The sequence below is a fragment of the Aulonocara sp. 'chitande type north' Nkhata Bay genome, linkage group LG9 (genome assembly GCF_057382095.1).
Source record: "Aulonocara sp. 'chitande type north' Nkhata Bay isolate Kocher_YH1m ecotype deep benthic linkage group LG9, A_spYH_male_GT1.1, whole genome shotgun sequence".
In the NCBI taxonomy this organism is placed as follows: domain Eukaryota; kingdom Metazoa; phylum Chordata; class Actinopteri; order Cichliformes; family Cichlidae; genus Aulonocara; species Aulonocara sp. 'chitande type north' Nkhata Bay.
Window position 1 is genome coordinate 261,623 of NC_141352.1, and position 21,332 is coordinate 282,954.

The 21,332-nt window shown below is 43.1% G+C and overlaps 1 protein-coding gene across 1 annotated transcript in view; it reads right to left on the reverse strand.

The window, feature by feature from the left end:
* Positions 1-331: 331 nt before the first annotated feature.
* itprid1 (ITPR interacting domain containing 1) overlaps positions 332-21,332 on the reverse strand; it is a 34,504-nt gene continuing 13,503 nt past the window's right edge. The window contains exons 9-17 of the mRNA XM_086305259.1: positions 20,524-21,038; positions 19,942-20,002; positions 12,056-12,168; positions 9,742-11,874; positions 2,591-2,718; positions 1,738-1,849; positions 1,331-1,645; positions 870-920; positions 332-640 (exon numbers count right to left, since the gene is read on the reverse strand). Coding sequence (XP_086161385.1) covers positions 873-920; positions 1,331-1,645; positions 1,738-1,849; positions 2,591-2,718; positions 9,742-11,874; positions 12,056-12,168; positions 19,942-20,002; positions 20,524-21,038 — 3,425 coding nt within the window. The 3' untranslated portion in view covers positions 332-640; positions 870-872. The remainder of the gene's footprint in view (positions 641-869; positions 921-1,330; positions 1,646-1,737; positions 1,850-2,590; positions 2,719-9,741; positions 11,875-12,055; positions 12,169-19,941; positions 20,003-20,523; positions 21,039-21,332) is intronic.

Sequence of the window (21,332 nt, forward strand, 5' to 3'; positions counted from 1 at the left end):
CAACAGCAACATTGTACCCATCAGGTAAAACATGGGCTACATTTGCTTTGCATTGTCCCCACCTGGTGACAGTGATATAGTATGATGTGATTCCATATTTGATTCTTGGGTTGTTGTTATTTAGCCTGGTTCTATGTGCCCCTTTAACTTTCAAACGTCTCTGCACAGCCCTGCTCTCGATCCTTTAGTAAAACCAAAACCTTTAGAAGTCTTTATTCAGGATTTTACTCCAGTAACTGGTACATCCTGCTCCAGTCTGAAGTCGCACAAAAAAAGACTCACAGAGATTATGAATGCACAAATCACACAAATGTGTTTTACTTTTCCAAGGTATATTGTTTTAATATAATTAAGGTGTAAAACTTGCCAAACATACTATATTTAATGAATTAAGTCACAATTATATTGCTATGCTTTATCTTAAAAAACAAACATCATTCTTGTAAAACTTGATATGCTATGCCTTTTCACTTTCTTTTGGTTGTCTTGTTAGCAGATCCATTATACTGACACAAACAGTAAAAGCGAAAATGACAGAAATACTAAGTAAACACTAAAACTGCACATCTCATACAATAAGGCTTTGAAAGAATGGAATATTGACAAAACATAGGTGTGCATCACACAATGTTCCTGACACCTGTAAAACAGGAAGGCATAAAAGTTATTAGAAACGAACAGCTGGATTTGAAGATAACCCAAGGAAACGTCAGCTCACACAGGTTGTCTCACAAACTTTCGAGACAACCTGTGGCTACATCCAGGGTGACGATGCTTTAGTGGGCCACTAGTTTGCAGAAAGCACATTAACTAGGCAAAACAAAAAAAAGTGTTTTCACAAGTTTGTAAGCTCTGCAACTGAATCTTACCTCTTATTCTGATGGGTCTGTGTTCACAGAATGATGCAAAGTCTCCTTCAGCTGAAACACAGGATACACAATCCACAGTAAAAAGCAAGATCACATTCACGTAAATATTGTAAATCATTCTGTCAGTTATCTAGGTTTCAAGAAAATGTCACTAGTTCTAATGTCAAACTCCCGTGTACCATCTTAAATTAAAAAATGCCTCATAAGCTGAGGAGTTCATGTAAAATGTGGATTTTCTGAAAAGTTACATTAATTTAATACTCATATTTAAATTTTTCATAGTATAATTAGTCACGTGGACAGTTTAGAAACGTCTTCTATTTCACAATCAGGTTCAATTTAAGAGCTCGTAGTGCAGGCAGCCGAAGATATAGAACCCATGACTTTTGTCACAGTTCGGCTGTGTGGCAGGCATGATTTATCGACACATGAGAAGATAAAAATGGGATTTTTTTTCTTACTCTCTGCAAGAAGCCTACTATGTCTAGCTTGTCTGCTTTGGTGGGAGAGCCGCCCTGACCATCACAGATGCTCTCAGACCCAGGAAGTGACTGTCTGTTGGAATCCAGTCCAGGTTTCAGAGTCTTCCAGCCTTTCCAATCAGAAATGTGGCTACTCTGTATGTCAGCTGCCGTGAGCAAGGGTAGCAAAGAGCACTGAGTGGCTACTGTCCTGTTGGGCATTGGTTTAGATGATGGTGTGGGGACTGTTCCAGGTAGAAAGACTTTAAGTTGAGAGCAGAGGAGAGACTGTTCATCCAGCAATCTGTGCATCTTCTACTCCAAAACACAGAATCAGAAAACATAAAGTTAAAAAAAACAAAAATATATCGGCCTGCCGATCTGTCTCAGGAGATGAATTTTGTTACCATTTTCAAGCTTTCATCATACTCATAGGCCAGTTCTTTTAACTGCCTCTCCAGCTCACCAGCCTCTCGTTTTACTGCACGCCTCAGCTCTTCGATGTCCCGAATCTTCTCTCTAAACACGCACAACACACACACATTTATTGTTGGGTGCATGAAACTGTATGGTAATTATCACCATGCCAATGCTCGAAGCTGGTTATCATGTGGACCAAAAACAATTAAGTGTTTTCCAAGTGTACACTCATAGTTACACTGCAATGGATGCATCTGGGGCAATTCAGGGTTCAGTATATTGGCCAAGGATCCAGAAAATGCTCCAATAAATAAATATTGGTGATCATTTAAAACTGCTAAATTACTACCTATGCTAATGAACTCCCAGGGTCTATAACTTGAAAAAATAGTATGAAGATAAAATATATGACATATTCCATAAGCAAAAAGAACAATCTGATTCTGAGGTGGGCAGACGGTCAGAACGTTATTAGCACCTCACTCACTGATTCTATGATAAAGCTGCACGTCTACTGCATTCTCGTAAAACAGAGAAATTCCAAGAGAGTGACACAACAGCAGAACCATAACTACCATGTGTGGGAAAAGCTTTTAGGACCTCACTTTTTTGCAAGATCTGGGACCCAGACTAATGTTTTTGTCAGATTTGACTTGTGATTCTATACGTGCAGTTTTTATATTAAATTAAGGTTAAAAATGAATACTTTAAAGAACAAAATATATTTAATTCCTAGACGCGGTTCAAGTGGACTGCTAACTGATAAAACCTGTTTCTGAAAGGACTTTGGTTGCGCCTGTAGCCAGAACACACTAGAAATGTATAAACTATTGTTTGTACCTGTCCTGGTCAGAGAGACAACTGAACACAGCAGCCTGGTCTTCAGAGAGTTGCTCCTCCATGTTACTTAGCACAGACCAAAACTGCTGCAGACACAGCAACATCTCCTCCAGCTCATCCAGAGAGTACTATAGAGAACAAAGACACAGTTATCATTAAAAAAAGAAAACACCTATCTGTCGAAGACATTTCTCCGATAAGCTTCTTCAGTTCTAACAACAGACGGTGGAAAGTCCCAGGTGTTTAGGCCCTAGTGAGACTTGTCACTAAAGAGGGTTTTCGACCTACTATTGATCATAGTCTCATCACATGAGCCATGGAAACTGTATTCCCTGGATACTATGGAAAAAAATGGTTCACCAGTGGTTTGAAGAGCACAAAAACAGGTTTTAGGTGTTGACTTGGCCTCCAAATGATCCAGTCTCAGTCCAATCAAGCAAATGTGGGCCTCCATGGATAAGACTTCTTTGGCAGTAGTTGGGACCAAGAAGTCTGATCCAGCAAAGAGGCCCCACCTTGTAAGCTGCAGAATTTGAAGAATTTCTTGCTAACATCTCGCTGCCAGATACCACAACACTCCTTCACACAGCTTAAGGTTGGTTTGTTTTATAATACACATTATACTTTTGATGGATATGTTATCAAATATGTTACTAAATATTAATTATAGTCTGTTAGTAATAATCCAGTTGCACAAGTGACACAACAGAGAGCATTATTTCTTAACAAGATAGAAGTATATATTGATGTTTTCATGGCTCAAGTGTCTCTTTAATTCAATTCAATTCAATTTTATTTATATAGCGCCAAATCACAACATAAGTCGCCTCAAGGCGCTTCATAGATACAGAGAAAAAACCCAACAATCATATGACCCCCTATGAGCAAGCACTTGGGCAACAGTGGGAAGGAAAAACTCCCTTTTAACAGGAAGAAACCTCCGGCAGAACCAGGCTCAGGGAGGGGCGGGGCCATCTGCTGTGACCGGTTGGGGTGAGAGAAGGAAGACAGGATAAAGACATGCTGTGGAAGAGAGACAGAGGTTAATAACAGATATGATTCAATGCAGAGAGGTCTGTTAATACATAGTGAGTGAGAAAGGTGACTGGAAAGGAAAAACTCAATGCATCATGGGAATCCCCCGGCAGCCTATGTCTATTGCAGCATAACTAAGGGAGGATTCAGGGTCACCTGGTCCAGCCCTAACTATATGCTTTAGCAAAAAGGAAAGTTTGAAGCCTAATCTTAAAAGTAGAGATAGTGTCTGTCTCCTGAATCCAAACTGGAAGCTGGTTCCACAGAAGAGGGGCCTGAAAACTGAAGGCTCTGCCTCCCATTCTACTTTTAAATACTCTAGGAACAACAAGTAGGCCTGCAGAGCGAGAGCGAAGTGCTCTAATAGGGTGATATGGTACTACAAGGTCATTAAGATAAGATGGGGCCTGATTATTTAAGACCTTGTATGTGAGGAGCAGGATTTTGAATTCTGGATTTAACAGGAAGCCAAAACAGGAGAAATCTGCTCTCTCTTTCTAGTCCCTGTCAGGACTCTTGCTGCAGCATTTTGGATTAGCTGAAGGCTTTTCAGTGAGTTTTTTGGACATCCTGATAATAATGAATTACAGTAGTCCAGCCTGGAAGTAATAAATGCATGAACTAGTTTTTCAGCGTCACTCGGAGACAGGATATTTCTAATTTTAGAGATGTTGCACAAATGGAAGAAAGCAGTCTTACATATTTGTTTAATATGTGCATTGAAGGACATGTCCTGGTCAAAAATGACTCCAAGGTTCCTCACAGCGTTACTGGAGGCCAAGGTAATGCCATCCAGAGTAAGAATCTGCTTAGATACCATATTTCTAAGCTTTTCAGGGCCGAGTACAATAACCTCAGTTTTATCTGAATTACGAAGCAGAAAGTTAGCGGCCATCCAGGTCTTTATGTCTTTACTGGTATTGGCCAGAGGGGCCGATGGCGCGATATGGCAGCCTCGCTTCTGTCAGTCTGCCCCAGGGCAGCTGTGGCTACAACTGTAGCTGTCTCCACCAGTGTATGAATGTGAGAGTGAATGAATAGTGGTATTGTAAAGCGCTTTGGGTGCCTTGAAAAGCACTATATAAATCCAATCCATTATTATTGTTATTATTTAAGACATTCCTGCAGTTTAACTAATTGGTGTGTGTTATCTGGCTTCATGGACAGATAGAGCTGGGTGTCATCAGCATAGCAGTGAAAATGTATGCTATGTCTTCTAATGATGCTGCCTAAGGGAAGCATGTATAATGTAAACAGAATTGGTCCTAGCACTGAACCCTGTGGAACTCCATAATTAACCTCAGTGTGTGAAGAGGACTCTCCATTTACATGCACAAATTGGAGTCTATTAGATAGATATGATACAAACCACTGCAGTGCAGTACCTGTAATACCTACAGCATGTTCTAATCGCTCTAATAGGATATTATGGTCAACAGTATCAAACGCTGCACTGAGGTCTAGCAGGACAAGCACAGAGATGAGTCCACTGTCAGAGGCCATAAGAAGATCATTTGTAACCTTCACTAAAGCTGTTTCTGTGCTGTGATGAGCTCTGAAACCTGACTGAAACTCTTCAAATAAACCTCTGCAGATGATCTGTTAGCTGTTTGACAACTACTCTTTCAAGGATGTTCGATATGAAAGGAAGGTTGGAGATTGGCCTATAATTAGCTAAGACTGCTGGGTCTAGAGATGCTTTTTGAGTAAAGGTTTAACTACAGCCAGCTTGAAGGCCTGTGGTACATAGCTGATCATTAGAGATAGGTTGATCATATTTAAGATCGAAGAATTAATTAATGGCAGGACTTCTTTGAGCAGTTTTGTAGGAATGGGGTCTAAAAGACACGTTGATGGTTTGGAGGAAGTAATTATTGAAGTTAGTTATACTTTAGTGTTGTATTTTTCATACTTTGGATTTCTCTGTCTTTGGCTACCCTACGGTTGGTAGAAAAAGCTTTTCTTGTGTAATAGCTAGCTAATTACTCACTGATGTATACACAGTAGACCTTTCCAGGACTGGACTTCTAATCTGGCATACCGAGCAGTTGCCCAGTGGGCCGATGCAAACTTGTGGGCAGAGATTACAGATTAGATTCATGCAGATTAATAGCATGCTCTGTGGTCAAATGGTTCTGCATGTGGGGTCATTACTAAAAAACATATTACAAAGAACACTTTTGTTAAAAGTAAAGCAATATGTTACTCAATTACTCCAAGGAGAAAGTAATTTAATATACTACTCATTACATAACTTTTAATGTTACCCACTTAAATAGCTGAAACAAACTGTCTCAGGACCTCAAATTGGCTTAGTAAGCTCAGTGACCCCTGACCTACATACACAGGTGAATCCAATAATGACAAAGAGTATTTAAGGGGGTCAATTGTAATTTTCCCTCGTCTTTTAATTTTCTCTGAAGAGTAGCAACACAGGGGTCTCAAAACAACTCTGAAACGACCTGAAGACAAAGATTGTTCATCATCATGGTTTAGGGCCAGTGTTGGTCAAGTTACTTGAAAAAAGTAATCAGTAACTAATTACTGATTACTTCCCCAAAAAAGTAATCCCGTTACTTTACTGATTACTTATTTTCAAAAGTAATTAATTACTTAGTTACTTTTTAAAAACACGATTTACAACCTGAAGAGGTGATAAAGCGATAGATCTTTCAGCCCAATTCTACTTTTTCTACATAATCCATCATACAAAATGTAATCAAATGGAAAAGTCTCTTTTTAAAACTTGTTTTATCAGTTTTAATCTTTTAACTTTATGCATCAAGCAAAGATTTAATTATATGCAACATTCTCTGACTGGAAGAAATTAGTTTAATATTTAAACCTATTTTCTGCACATTCCAGCACATAAAATAATATATTTTTTGTGTTTACACTCAGTCTTTCAAATAGATGCAAGTAAAACACAGCAGAAAATAAATAAAGTCAAAGACTCAGCGGTCCTGTTGCTCTATTTTCACCTGTAAAGCAGGAGTGGGGCAGGCGGAGGTTTACCCTGGTGCAGGTGTGCCGCGGTCAGTGGAAGAATCCGTGAGTTTCTCTGAGTTTCCCATTACGTCGTAGCTACTCGGTGCTTGTTTGGAAGTTTAGGGGTTTTTTTCGCTGTAAAAAGAAGTTTTCTTCCCACACACAACGGACACTAATGTTTTTGTCACTTTTTATGGAATCAAACTCAAAGTCAGGTCAGTACTTCCACGCTTTAAACGCTGCACGCTCATACTCTCTCCCACAATCGATATGTGATCCATTGTTGATCTGCACACAGCTGTTGTCACTAACGGCGCACTCGCTTACGTCACTGTCGTGAGACATTCTCGCAAAGAATCACGGTTTTAGTAACACAGTAACGCAGCGTTACTACGGGAAAGTAACGGTAATCTAATTACAGTTTTTGCAATACTAATCCCTTACTTTACTCGTTACTTGAAAAAAGTAATCAGGTTACAGTAACGCGTTACAAGTAACGCGTTACTGCCCATCTCTGTTTAGGGCAGCGGTTCCCAGACTTTTTTTGCTGGGCCCCCCTTTGTTTTACAAGAAAAATGTTCGCGCCCCCCTGCGTGCACGCACGCACTAACACATCCTCCAACCACACACGCCCATATTTTGCTCCATTGTGGTTTATTTCACACCTCAAACATTTAGTAAATAATTAAGCAAATACAAGTAATCTGCAATAAATTACAGGTAGTAAGAAAATAAACTACTAACTCTTTTACGCTATGTCCGCACCTACATGGGTATTTTTGAACACGCAGCTGTTTCGTCCACGTAAACGGCGTTTCGAATCACCGAAAACTGAGATTTTTTTAAACTCCTTTTTTTTTCGTTTATGTGTGGACGAGGAATACAGAGTTCGTCACGCAACGTCAAAGGTATGTGTCTTTTTTCACGTCACGCTGTGGCCACGTTATTGTTTACATGAGATGAATTGCAGGATGGCAGATAGAGACAAAATACTGTTAATCTGACTGTCTGCAGGTTTTACACGCAGTTACTGTCCCTCCATTTACAAAGGCAGAGGCGTCACGGTGTGATTATTTTACTGTAGCTGTTTTTTTTTCCTGTGTAATAATATTCAACATTGCATCAATACATTATTCAAAAAATGCCTCTCTGTGCAAAATGGGTTCAAAAACATAAACAACTGTGGGATCCTGTTTGTCCGTGATTTGAAGAGCCCAGCGCTGCTCCCGACGAAGGGAAAACCAATCCTGCAGGGAGACCTACCTCGGCACTTGTGCAGGTGAAGCCAAAGGGCAGATTTGCTTCACCATATTTTCTAGTCTTTGGCTTAGAATGAAGTTGGTTTGGAAACATATTCAGCGATGCTTCATCTCCTGCTTTGCGGGCCCCACACTTTGGGAAGGTCTGGTTTAGGGGAAGGATACAGAAAGCTGTCTCAGAGGTTTAAGCCGTCTGTTTCCACAGTTAGGAACATATTGAGACAATGGAAGACCACAGGCTCAGTTCAAGTTAAGGCTCAAAGTGGCAGACCATGAAAAATCTCGGATAGACAGAAGCGACGAATGGTGAGAGCAGTCAGAATCAACCCACAGACCAGCACCAAAGACCTACAACATCATCTTGCAGCAGATGGAGTCACTGTGCAGCGTTCAACCATTCGGCGCACTTTACACAAGGAGATGCTGTATGTGAGAGTGATGCAGAGGAAGCCTTTTCTCCGCCCACAGCACAAACAGAGACACTTGAGGTTTGCTAAAGCACATTTGGACAAGCCAGCTTCATTCTGGAGTAAGGTGCTGTGGACTGATGAAACTAACATTGAGTTATTTGGGCATAACAAGGGGCGTTATGCATGGAGGAAAAAGAACACAGCAGTCCAAGAAAAACACCTGCTGCCTCCAGTAAAATATGGTGGTGGTTCCATCATGCTGTGGGGCTGTGTGGCCAGTGCAGGGACTGGGAATCCCTTCATAGTTGAGGGACACATGGATTCCACTCAGTATCAGCAGATTCTGGAGAATCAGTGACAAAGCTGAAGCTGCGCCGGGGCTGGATCTTTCAACAAGACTACGACCCGAGACACTGCTCAAAATCCACTAAGGCATTCATGTAGAGGAACAAGTACAACATCGGGCGCTGACAGTAGCCCATTTGTTCATTTTCATTAATGACACTTTTTTGCCCAATCAAATCTCATAACGCAACCGGGCGCTCCCCTATCTTCGCTGTGTGTTCACGCACCTTGTAGAACAGATTATTGTGTGGAAGATTATTGTTAGATTATTGTGTGGAAGAATGGCCGAAAAGGTGGAGCTCAAAAGCTAAAACAGAAAAAAAAAGAAAGAAGAAACTAACAATAAATGTAGCAAAGTGTTTCAAATTAATGACATTAGCTTTTGGTGATGTTGCACTGTCAACAGTAGTACCAACAACAACTAGTAACCAGCCCTCACGGTCACAGGAGGCTGCTGTTTTTAGCACCAGATGTGGAGAAGTGTAGGAGGAGTGAAGCAGGGTTTTTTTGTGTGTGATTTGATTTCTTGAGCAAACATGATGGGCTGCCTGAAACAAAATTACCAGTCCCATTCTAGCCTTGCAAATAAATAAATAGGTTTCAGTTAGATTGCAGGGTTGCCGCACACCAGCCCCACAAGCACTGACAGCAGCCCATTCTTGCCCAATCAAATCTCTTAATGCAACCATCCCTGCCCCTACCTACCCTGTGTGCCTTATTGAAAAGTTTCATGTGGAAGAACTGATTGATACAGGCAAACTCACAGTCATAAGAACCTTCTGTTGGTAGTACCAGCTGTGGGGAAGTGCAGGATGAGGGACAGCAGTCCCAATAACTTTAGTCCTCGGGCCCTAAAAGTTCAGAATGGAACTCAAATTCTAAACTACTTTCATCAGACACTGCCTATCGGCCTTGTTCTGAACCTGAAAAACTGTAAGACTATAGACATAAAATAAAACCAAACCTTACTCACTGTGGTGCTTGAATACATGTAGTCCAGCAACTGAAGTTATACGTAAAAGGGTGTGAATTTTATATGAGGGTATCAACATAAATCTATTTGGCTAAATACACAAAATTAAGTAAGGATACTGGACAGTGTGGTATTACTCACAGGACTGTTTCCGAAAGTGGGTTCCTTGTTGTTACTCTTGTGAATACAGCAGGTATGGTCACAGGAGCAGCAGCATGCCATGGTGTCTTGCTGATTGCCCTCCCAAAGTTGCTTCTGAGTTTCATTTCCATTTCTGTTCATGTCTTCTTCCTGCTCATCCGGCCACAATCCTGTATCTACAGATACTGACTCTGGCTTACAATTTATAGCCATCTCAGGGATAGTCTCCTGTGATTTCCAATTATTAGACAGGTGAAAGAAAGAAGGAGATGGAGAGAAGAGCTCTTGATTTGTTGGTCTTTGTGTCATTCCTGGGCAACTCATGGACAAATTTGTTTTGTTTGGAACAGCATGAAGAGCCCCATATGATAAATTCTTGGTCAGAGTATTGCGCTGAATTTGCAGGTCTGTCCATGACTGGACAGCACGAAAGGGGCTGGAGGTGTCCAAAGGTAGAATGATAGGGAGACGAGTGCTTTTTGACTCAGGAGTGTATGGAACATCCTTTCTGTGGACAATATGAGAAGACAGATATGACGGCATTTGAACTGAAACAGAACGATTTGATGGTCTGACATTCGGGATTGCAGACTGGGATGTGGATGTCAGTGAGGAAGGTACATCCAAGGAGCCATTTGCAGCTCTTGAGGTCTGGCCTCTGTCTGTGTTCGCTGAGTATGACATCGGTAAAGGGATGGCATTGCCTGTGGAAGAAAATGAATCTACAGGAAGATTTCCAGGAGTTCCATCTGAGATTTCAAAGCTTCCTGACGCTTCAGGGGTTGGATTGGACAACTGGATGGGTTCTGCCCAATAGACTCGCCCTTCAGTATCAAGCTGCTGAAAAAAGTCATCTAAATCTATATTCTCATTGTCAGAGTCATCTACTGAGGTTTCAAAAACCAGATCTAAGTTCTCAATTGCAATGAGATTATTGGGTTTTACTTCATCTCCACTGTGTGCCTGTGCAACTTGATTGTGTAAGCGTATGTAACTCCCGGGTGATTCACTTTCTTTACCAGCAACGTGTTTTTGATAGAGTTTTCTAATATCGTTGTGTTTTGTCTTTGCTGACATGTCATCATGCACAGTAGAGGAGTTGACCAGTGTATCCATTTCTGACTGGCTTTCTACTTCAGAAGGTGAAGGTGCAGAACCTTCTGACAGATTAGCGGGAGTTTCTGTGTCTGAGATGTAAACGACAGCTTCTTGAGAAAGTTGGGGACCGTGTCCCTCACTTTTTTCCTGTTGTTTTTCATTCCTCTGAAATTTTTCCAACAGTATATCATTCATCTTGGCATTTGTACCATTTTGGATCTGACAGGATAGAGCAAGATCATTGTTATCATTGTGAGAATGCTGTCTGTTCTCTGGGGGTAAGACTGCACTATGCTGTCCAGAGACAACTTGCTCTGACTGGTCTGAAATTTCTCCTGAAGCTGGGTCTATGAGGTCATTTTGATGATGTGATTGTGATGACACATCAGGCTGACAAACTGGGATGTAAAGTTTATAAGAAAGGGAGGAAGGTGTGGGAAAACCTTCCTCTAATTTTGAGAAGTCCAAAACAGGTGGTGCTGATGGATTAGCTTTGTCCAAACGAAAAGAGAGCAAAGGGAGACTTTCATCCTCTTCCTTTTGTGTATCAGCAGTTGGCTTTGAAAAACTTATTCCATCAGAATCTAGAAAAAAAGATTTGTTTTTGTTGCTTTCGGGAGTTTGTGAGATTAACTTGAGTAATTTGGGAGAGACCAAAGTGGGTGGAGAACAGATCTCTCTGTTAGCAGAGTGAGGTAAAGGAGGAGAAGTGGGATGCTGAGAAGATATAGGACCAGAAGAAAAACTTTTTATTGAAGCGGGTGGAGACTGATCCGGATTTGGTACTGTTTCAGTGTTTGCAATTTGCAGGTCACAACTTGAGAGAGGCAGTGAGGCAGAAGCTATGGAAGAGCTCGAGTCTATAGTAGAATCTGGTGAAGGGCAGGGTGAGGAAGGGAGATATTTATTAAAACCACAAGAGGTCATTGTTGAGGCAGGGATGGGAGATTTGTCAGTATGAGGAGAAAAAGCAGAAGACTCTGGTTTCTCACTGTCCTGATTGTCACCACTCATTTCTGAAAACCCTGAGCGAGCCTGAAATCAAACAGGAAATACAGTCAAACATCTGAACATTCAAATGCTCTAAATATCCTAAATAGCAACTTAGTATACTCTACGATCTAGTGTCAGTGTTATGAATTAGGGTAGTGCGCTGCATTTCAATAAACTTGACAGACTGTGAGAAAAGTGAGACTGCATTGACAAGAGAAGAGACCTTGATGATTTCAGATCCTGGTGATGCCAAATGAGGGACCAGTGGTATAAAGGGTTCTTCTAGAAAGCCACTGCTGTCTGACTGGCAGCTGTTGGTCCGCATTACACCTCTCACTGCTCAAACAAATGAAGGAGGAATGAGAAGACAAAGAGAAAGAGGACATGGAATTATATCCACAACTTATCAAAGTCTCTGGTATTTGTCTCAACACTGGAATTTAAAAAGTTTTAAAAACATGTTGTGGGAAATCTGTTTTTTATTCCAAACTTTCTAGAGGTCTATTGTTCCCAGGCCAGCTAATAAAAACAATCTCTCCAGCATGTCCAGTGCCTGCCCCAGGATCAGACACCCTTCAGAGAAAGACATTTGCATACATAGTCTCATTCTTTCCATCAGCTCCCACAGCTCAGGGTCATAGGATGAACCGAGATCAGTCAACTCTTGCTAGTTGAATTGCTGCGATAATTGTATGGAGCTGAATATAATGGATTTAATTGTTTTTAACCCTTGTTCATTGTAGCTTTTTGTGTGTTTTTTGTGTGCACTGTTTTTTATAAGATTGTGACCTCACAAACTTTGAGTTTTTTGCAGGTTTCCTCCAGATTGGTCGAATCCATGTATATCCATGATATTTGGTACTTTGAACATATGTGCATGTCAAAACCCCCGGTCCCCAACAGCTTTTCCCTTGCAGCAAATGACAGCAGCAACATTATTCTCTTGCGCCTTGTGGAGAGACCCTTAGCTTTGCTTGGCCTTGTGTCTGTGAGCTGGTTTCTTGCTAGTAGTTCTTGTGCTTAACTTACTCATTGTGTATATACACAGATCACTGAAACGTAAGAGCTGAACTGCTTTTTTGCTCTGAACACTTGTTCTCCTGTTGTTCATCTAGGGAGTTAGGTTTAGCATATGCCTTCTGTTTGTTTAGTTTTTTGCTTGTTTTTTTGTCACATAGGAATAAGGTAGCACAGCTCCTTGAAAGATAGCCGCTTTTGATTGTTGTTTTGGCATTGGTTCATCCTGGAGTCAGTTACTGGTATTGCTTGTGACCAAGTATGTATTAATAAACAATGTCTTTGACAGAAAATTACTGGTTAGACTCCACCTGTTTTGTGACCACAGTAGGGACTCTCTTTGAAGTTTATACATTCCCAGTGATGTGCAAGATGTCCTACTTATCCTTGGTCTTTGCTTCCTTCCAGGAAGGCATTTTAGTGCGAATCGGGAGATTCTCAAAGTATTCCCTTCACTGCCCTACCTTATATAAATGCCCTTAAGCTAAACATAATGTTTATTATAGACAAACTGAAAGAATCACAAAGGTTCAACAATAAAGACGAGACTCTGTACTCTCAGGATTTAGATTAGGCAAGCTGTTCCTCCCAATCACATCCCTCCAGTAGTCCAATCACACCGAAGTCGCCCAGTTTGACAATGGATGCCCCAGACCACTTTGATCTTGTAGTAGAAAATGAAAAACAGGAACTTTTCTGTCATTTAATTGTTTATTGCTTAATTACTTTGTGTAGTATGAATGGCCATAGGGTGAATTTTTATCAGTAGGAAATGCTGTGAAACCTAGCAGATCAAACATGTTAAGAAATATTATTATTATTATTATTATTATTATTATTAATGCTCAATACTGAACTGAGACTTATTTTTATGCATTTACTACTAAGCTTAAATCCAAGCTCTCCCATCTATCCTGCTCTCAAACCCTTGCTGTTTTAGTCAGATGTAGTCCAGTTTATTGTCCAGTGAGCAGACCACACAGTGGGAATTTAGGGACTGCTGCATCTTTGTTTTTACAGAGATGCAGCATGCAGCATTTTACAGAAGCATGGCTCAGTGACAGAGCTCCAGACACCACCATTCAGCTACACGGGCTCATTTCATTTCGTGCAGACAGAAATGCAGCTCTGTGCGGTAAGACTCCTGGTGGTGGCTTGTGTGTCTACATAAACTTGGAATGGTGCAAGAACTCTGTGCTTGTTTCTTACTACTGCTCTTTGTTGGTAGAGTTTAGGACTGTTAGATGCAGACCTTTTTAACTTTCCTCGGGAATTCACTGCGGTGTTCATTACAGCAGTGTAAATGCCACCCAGCACTAACGCTAAGGGGGCGAGCTGCAGAACTCACACCCGATGGACTGTTTATTATCGCCAGAGATTTCAACCACTCAAATCTCAAGTCACTGCTTCTGAAATTGCATCAACACGTGGACTTTGCGGTGAGGGGAAAAAATGGGCTGGATCTTGTTTATACAAACATTTCAGCATGTAGAGAGCAAAGTCTCGCCCCCACCTCAGATACTCAGACCACTTGTTATGCTATTTACAGCATGCAGACCGCTCGTCAGACGCTGGAAACCAGTTCTGAACAGATGAAACTTGGCCTGCAGGAGCTCTCTCTGCTTTTCAGGACTGTTTTGAGCACAGTGACTGGGACATGTTCAGGGAAGCTCTATGAAATGGCGACTGCACCATCTTGAAGGAGAACACATCATCTGTGTGCTCAGCCCAATGCTGTTCACTCTACTGACTCACGACTGTGCAGCGATGCACAGTTCAAACCACATCATCAAGTTCACCAATGACATGACTGTGGTGGGTCTTATCAGCAAGAATGACGAGTCAGCATACAGAAAGGAGGTGCAACAGCTAACGGACTGGTGTAGAGTCAACAACCTGTCTCTGAATGTGGACAAAAGAGATAATTGTTGACTTTAGGAGAGCATGGAGAGATCACTGTCCACTGAACATCGATGGATCCTCTGTGGAGGTGGTCAAGAGCACCAAATTCCTTGGTGTCCACCTGGCGGAGAACCTCTCCTGGTCCCTCAATACCAGCTCCATGACTAAGAAGGCCCAACAGCATCTCTACTTCTTGCAGAAGCTGAGAAAAGCCCATCTCCCTCCATCCATTCTCACTATGTTCTACAGAGGGACTATCGAGAGCATCCTGAGCAGCAGCATCACTGTCTGGTATGGTAACTGCACCGTATCCGATCGCAATACCCTACAACAGACAGTGAGAACAGCTGAGAAGATCATTGGAGCCTCTCTTCCCTCCATCACAGACACTTATGGCACCCACTGCATCTGCAAAGCCACCAGCATTGTGGAGGACCCCACATACCCCTCACATACACTCTTCATCTTGCTGCCTTCAGGCAAGAGGTACCGGACCATTCGGGCCCTCACTGCCAGACTGTGAAACAGTTTCTTTCCCCAAGCCGCCAGACTCCTGAACACTCAGTGACTGGACCGACACACACACACCTTCATACACCAAGTTACTTTTTGCACATTTCTATTGCACTATTGTGTCAGCACTGTCTTGTCTCTGTATTGTTCTGTTCTGTCTACTGTTGCACTGTCTTTGTTTTGTTTTTGTGCAATCTTTGCACATTGCACTTTATGTTATCCTGTGTTGATATGTAGCACCATGGTCTTGGAGTAACGTCGTCTCTGTACTGTACCACTATGCATGGTTGGAATGACAATAAAGCCACTTGACTTAACTTAATGGGAGAACATACATGAGGTTTAAGCCTTGGACAAGTTTGAAACATTATGTCCTCCACAATAAAAGTGGCTGAAAATAAACACCGGTATCACTTCATCCAGTTCCTAATTTTATAAATTCTGCACTCCGCTTTGCAGTCTCCAATATCATTGAGCTGCAGCCAGATGCTGCTCATTTTACATTTTTCACTCAGTTCTCCACTTTTTTCTTGACATGCTTGCATTTAAATCCGGCTCCCCGTCTCTTTGTGCACCTGGCCTGTACCACTACACTTGCTGTCTTCGGAAGGTCTGCCTTGGCATATGAAATTATCTCGTGGGCCGGATATGATTGTATCACAGATAAAGCAGGTCAAGTCCAAGGAATTTTTTTTGGTTGTGCAAAGATCTTGTAGAAGTTCCTCTTAGTGCTGCTTAGTGCTTGTTTAATCTTTAGACCATTGAAAATGTAGTAAGTCTAATAGCTTTTCCAGGAAGAAAAAAGCATGAAAGTTAAGTTGGAAACTGGAAACCCATGTAGCATTTTTGTTTTTTTTTTGTTTTTTTGCCTGTCCCGTTTGGCTCTTTTGCCATCAGAATTATTGTCTAAAGGCAAAGAAAGATGCCCAACGGATTTACTTTACCAAATTGACCATCCCAGCCTTGCCATAATGGTCCATTTGATTCACCTTTTATTGTTTATTTTATTTTCACTTGCTGTATACGGGACAGACTTGACTGGAGAAAGAAGGAGAGAAAGAAAGAGGGAAAGAGAAACAGCTGAGAAGAGGGACGGGGGAGAAGGGCAAAAAACAAAAACCAACAGAATGAGCAGAAAAAATAAATAAATAAATAAAAAAACAAAAAAAGGAAAAAAAAATGCATATATCGATCACCTGGATCACCTGCTGAGAAAGAAAAAAGAAAGCAAGCAGAAGAGAACAAGAGTAATAGAATAAACAACATCACAATGATATATGGGAATATGACAGTAAATACTAAATGTTAAACATTATTGTGCAGCACATAAGATCAACAGAACACAGTGTGCTTTGAGGTAGGAGCCAAAAAGGGTGTAGTTTGTGGGTGTGATCACCCGTGTGTACACCTGTGAGCATGGACGCGCTTGTTTTTTGTTTTTTAAAAGGTTCCTTCATGTAATGATCTGCTAGAGGGTGTGGGGGGGCCACAGCCCCGTCCTCCAGGGCATGAAGCAGGTATGGAGGAGATCAAAACTCCAGACATCCAGAGGCCCCCAGAACACAAGAGACCAAGGAAGACCAACAGAGGGGCAGCCGCGCCACTGTCCCAGAAAGAGCTGAGGAGAGTCCCAGATGAGGGTTTACCCAGCAGCCGCGGAGCAGAAGCCAGGGGGAGTTGCAGTGACGCGCCCGTGTGCTCCGCCGGCAGCCAGCTGTGCCTGAGTGACCGAGCCCCAGGCCGAGAGGCCGGGGGCACCCCACCTCCGAAGTGGCCTGAGCGAGCCCCAGGCTCCAGGCCCCGATAAGCGGCCGCCAAGGAGTGAGCTGGCGTGTACCTGGACGCCCATCCCCAGACACAAAGAACCACCAACGCACCGATGTCTGAGGGGGTCCGCCACTGGCAGGGGAAGTGGTGGTGGGGGGAGATAGGCCTCCAAACCTTGGAGGGCCTGAGATGTCCCCAGAGAGGTGGCGTCTGATATCCAACCTGACATATAGACACAGACATACAGGCACACACAGACACAAACATCCATTCCCACCCTCATGCTCTCATATGCACTTACTCCACACTCAACCAACGTGGAGACAGACATAAAGAGACGCTGTACACACGATCACACTCCCCAAGCGTACTCTACGAACCGGGTCTAGGTACCCTTGCCCCTGGAGGGGGGAACTGCACCCAGACCCAGGTGGTGTTACCCTTTTCCCTGCGGTGGGGAGAGGCAGACCGCCCCGACTCCGCAGCAGCAGGGAGGCCCCACACTCCAGACCGCAGTCGGACGGCCAACTCCTCCTCCTAGCCCCCCCGCTCCAGCAGGTCGCAGAGAACGGGGGTGAGAGAAGACTCCAAACCTCCCTCCACCCGCTCATTGTAGTGTTGATGCATGTGTGTTCTAAGGTGCATTTAAAACCCAGGAGGGCATGGAGCTACCTGCCAGAGAGCAGCAGGTAAGCGCATGGTCCCTCCTGCTAGCCCTCAATGTCTACGTGTATTTAAAATTGAGAGGTGGGCAACGACGCCAGGGGTGGGGTGTACACCCTGATGGTAACTTGGATTCCGTGTAGCGTGCCCACCCCCAAGATCCTATATGTATGTGTAATGAGAGTGTGAGTAATGTGAATGTCTAAGTTGTGGGATAAAATTGAGGCAGAGGCAGCCAGAAGGGGACAGGGGGGGGGGGGGGGGGGGTAGCCTCCTCTGCACCCTGGTGACACACCCCTACTCCAAGGTCCTGCATGTGTGGGTGGTTGTGGTGGAGCGGGAAGAGGGAGGCAGCTGGAGATGGGGAGGGAAGGAAGGGAGGGGCAAGTGACCCCTCCCTGGGGCCAGCTCCCCCGCTGACCCCAGTTGGCACTCCCACACTCCGCGACCCGCCAGGGAAAGGGGGCCCAGGCCCATCCAGACCGGGGACCAGTGCAGCAGCGCCTCCCGGCCCCACAGAGCCCGGGACAGTCCACCCAACCCCACCACAGAGAAAACTGCACCCACCCCACCATCCATTCATCTTCCAGACTACATAAGACAATAAACGCCCAGGCTGAGATCTTCCTCCACCTCTCCTGTATCTCCCCTTCCTGCAGAGAGAGTTCCTGAAGAGAGGAAAGCTCCTGCAAGATGTGACAATCTCCCCCACCAGTTGAAGAGCCCCCCAGGTGGCTCGATGCACCGGCGGCACCCCGCGCCAGGGCTGGGCCCCCATGCACCCGCCCGCCCACAACCCCGGCAACACACCAACCAGGACCCAAGCCCCCGAGGCCCGGCCAGGGCCCCAGCCCAGAGACGGAGCGCCCCCAGAACCTCACGCCCATCCCGGACCCACCCAGGGGCAGCCAGGTTGCCAGGTCAGTAACCCACGTCCGTCAGCACAGACCCTCCCCTAGCCCCGCTGCACGCAGCCACGAGGAAACAGTCACCTGAGAGCCAACAGAGCCCCTAACCGGACATGACCGCTACCCCGGGTTGAGCCCCCCAAGGAAGATGCCTCCGGGGAACCCCCCGACGCCCTAAGCCTGTCCCTACCCCCACACCAATCACAACAGTGAAGGCGGGACCAAACTATGCCCCCCACCCCCACTAGGTGATGGAGCTGATCAAAGGAGCCCAGAGCAATTGATCTGATGTGGTGGCAGAGGCTGTATCAAGACTAATGTAATCTAATAGATAATTTCTATATTGGTTAGAATTAAGATTATTTTTATTTTTCCAGTTCATGAGGACTGTTTTCTTGGCTATGCATAGGGCAGTGAAAACCATATGGGCGATATTCTTTTCTGAAGTGACATTATCTAAGCTGCCCAACAAACACACTAAGGGGGAAGTTGGAATGTTACATTTCAGACACTTCGATAAGTCTTCACATATCTCGCGCCAAAACTTCTGAACTGGTGGACAGAACCAAAGAGCGTGGATATAATTGTCCGGTGAATTGGTTTGGCAGTGTGAGCAGTTGTTGGTAGACGTAAAGCCCATCTTGAACATCCGATGACCTGTATAGTGCACTCTAACCCATGTAGCATTTACCATATAGGTCTATAAATGGACAACATCTCAAGCTCTTCAGTGTAGGTTCAAGTATAAGTCAAGTGTATTTGAAGTATAGTATGGTCAAGTGTATGCTTTTTAAGCAAAAGCTTAATTAGATGTACCTAAAACACAACTGTGTAAATATTAAACATGCTCTGGTCTCTGCACTTGAGGGTGCAAGAGAGCAATGCAATAAAATTCCCTCGATCACATATTAATGCTGCAATTACAACATGATGTAATACTTGGTTTGACAGCAATGATCCAAATATGAAAATGACCAAAGCCTGTAACGACTTTGCATCTCTGGATCATGGTAGACTCTTCCATGATGGTAAAACTGCATGCAAATAATGTAATTGTGCTCTGTTTATGTCCATGAATTACATACCTACAAAGAATCCCAGATGTTTCATGTATGAGGAAGTTTTTATCCTTTTATAATTGGGACTGAATAAAAAATAGTGAGTGAATAAAAAACAGCAAAGAATGAGAAGGTATGCAGAGATTTAACAGATCATGTAGCACCTGAATGAAGCATCCACTTTGTCCTCTTTCCATGTTACTTCTATGAAGAGAAAACTTTGCTGATATTTCTTTAATTGCTACAGTCTTGTTACTTTGTAATTGTACAGTTTTACTAACCAAAGTTTTCTGCTCCTCCCACGTAGCTCACTGCGACACTGCTTTCATCAAAGCTCTGTATCTAGAATGAGATATGAAATATAATGTGTATGATTAGTAAAACTCACAGGAAGTCAACACAGAAGGAAAAATATTAGATATACAGGGTGGGCCATTTATACGGATACACCGTAATAACATGGGAATGGTTGGTGATGTTAACGTCCTGTTTGTGGCACATTAGTAGATGCGAGGGGGCAAACTCCTCAAGGTGGGTGGTGACCATGGTGACCATTTAGAAGTCGGCCATCTTGGATACAATAGGAAGAGGGCCATGTGACACATCAAACTTATTGGTAATGTCACAAGAAAAACAATGGTGTGAAAAACCTAATTAAATTGCACAACACTTTTTTAAGCAATTATTTAAAAAAAATACCAGATGTAGCATAAATGATACAAATGAAATATATGGAAATTAATATGTAATTAATTTTGTAAACAAAATTGTTCACTAAACTCTCTATTTTAAAAAAAACTGTCCATTGTTTTCATATTTCAGGTTTTAAGGGCTTCTCTGTTCTATAACAGACTTCAACTTGCCTCCTCCATTTCAAACGATTCCCTGATCTGTCCTTGGCTCTTCTTCCTCTGTAAGAAAGATTTAGCTGCCAAGGGGTGACCTTCTCTCAGGGGTGCAGATTTGAGCGCTCCCTCCTGGGATAGTAAATAAACCAAGGGATGTTGGGATTGAAGGTCTGGATCATTTCCTTGTTCCTCTGCCAAAGTACTCAGAGACGCAGTCTCTAGAGAGCCTGGTTTAACTCTTTTTAAGCAGACGTTTTTGTCTCTAGGGCTGGATGTGGGTTGCTGTGACTCAGATGCAGGAACACAGTTGGCAGCAGGTATAGTCAGGCCATGGGTTTTATTCCTGTGTATTTGGCCAAGTGACTTTTTTGATGCTCGTCTGAACAGCATGCTCATGCGCCTTCTCCTCTCCTGGGCCTCAGGAGGCAGGTCTTTTCCTTGTGTTGCTTTCAGTGGAGAGGAGGAAGATCCTATAAAGCTGGAGAATGCTGTAGTGACCTGCTGTAGAACCTCAAGTTGTCTAAACCGATCTGAGATAGGAAGAAAAAAAGTCTTGTTTTCAGAAATATGGACTTGATTATACAACGTACAGCATCACGAAAACAATGTCTCTCCATTGTTTGTGTATTTGTAGCACAGATTTAGTATTCCTTGTGTGTGCTGAAGTCTGATGCCTTCAAAATACTTTTGAAAACAGGCTTTTGTTTGTTTTTTCACTTCTATCAACAATCTGAGTTTGATGGGGGCTTGACTGTGAACCAGATCTCATCAGCCTCCATTAGTGTGGACCTCACTGATGACAGTATGAAAGCAAATATTTGTCA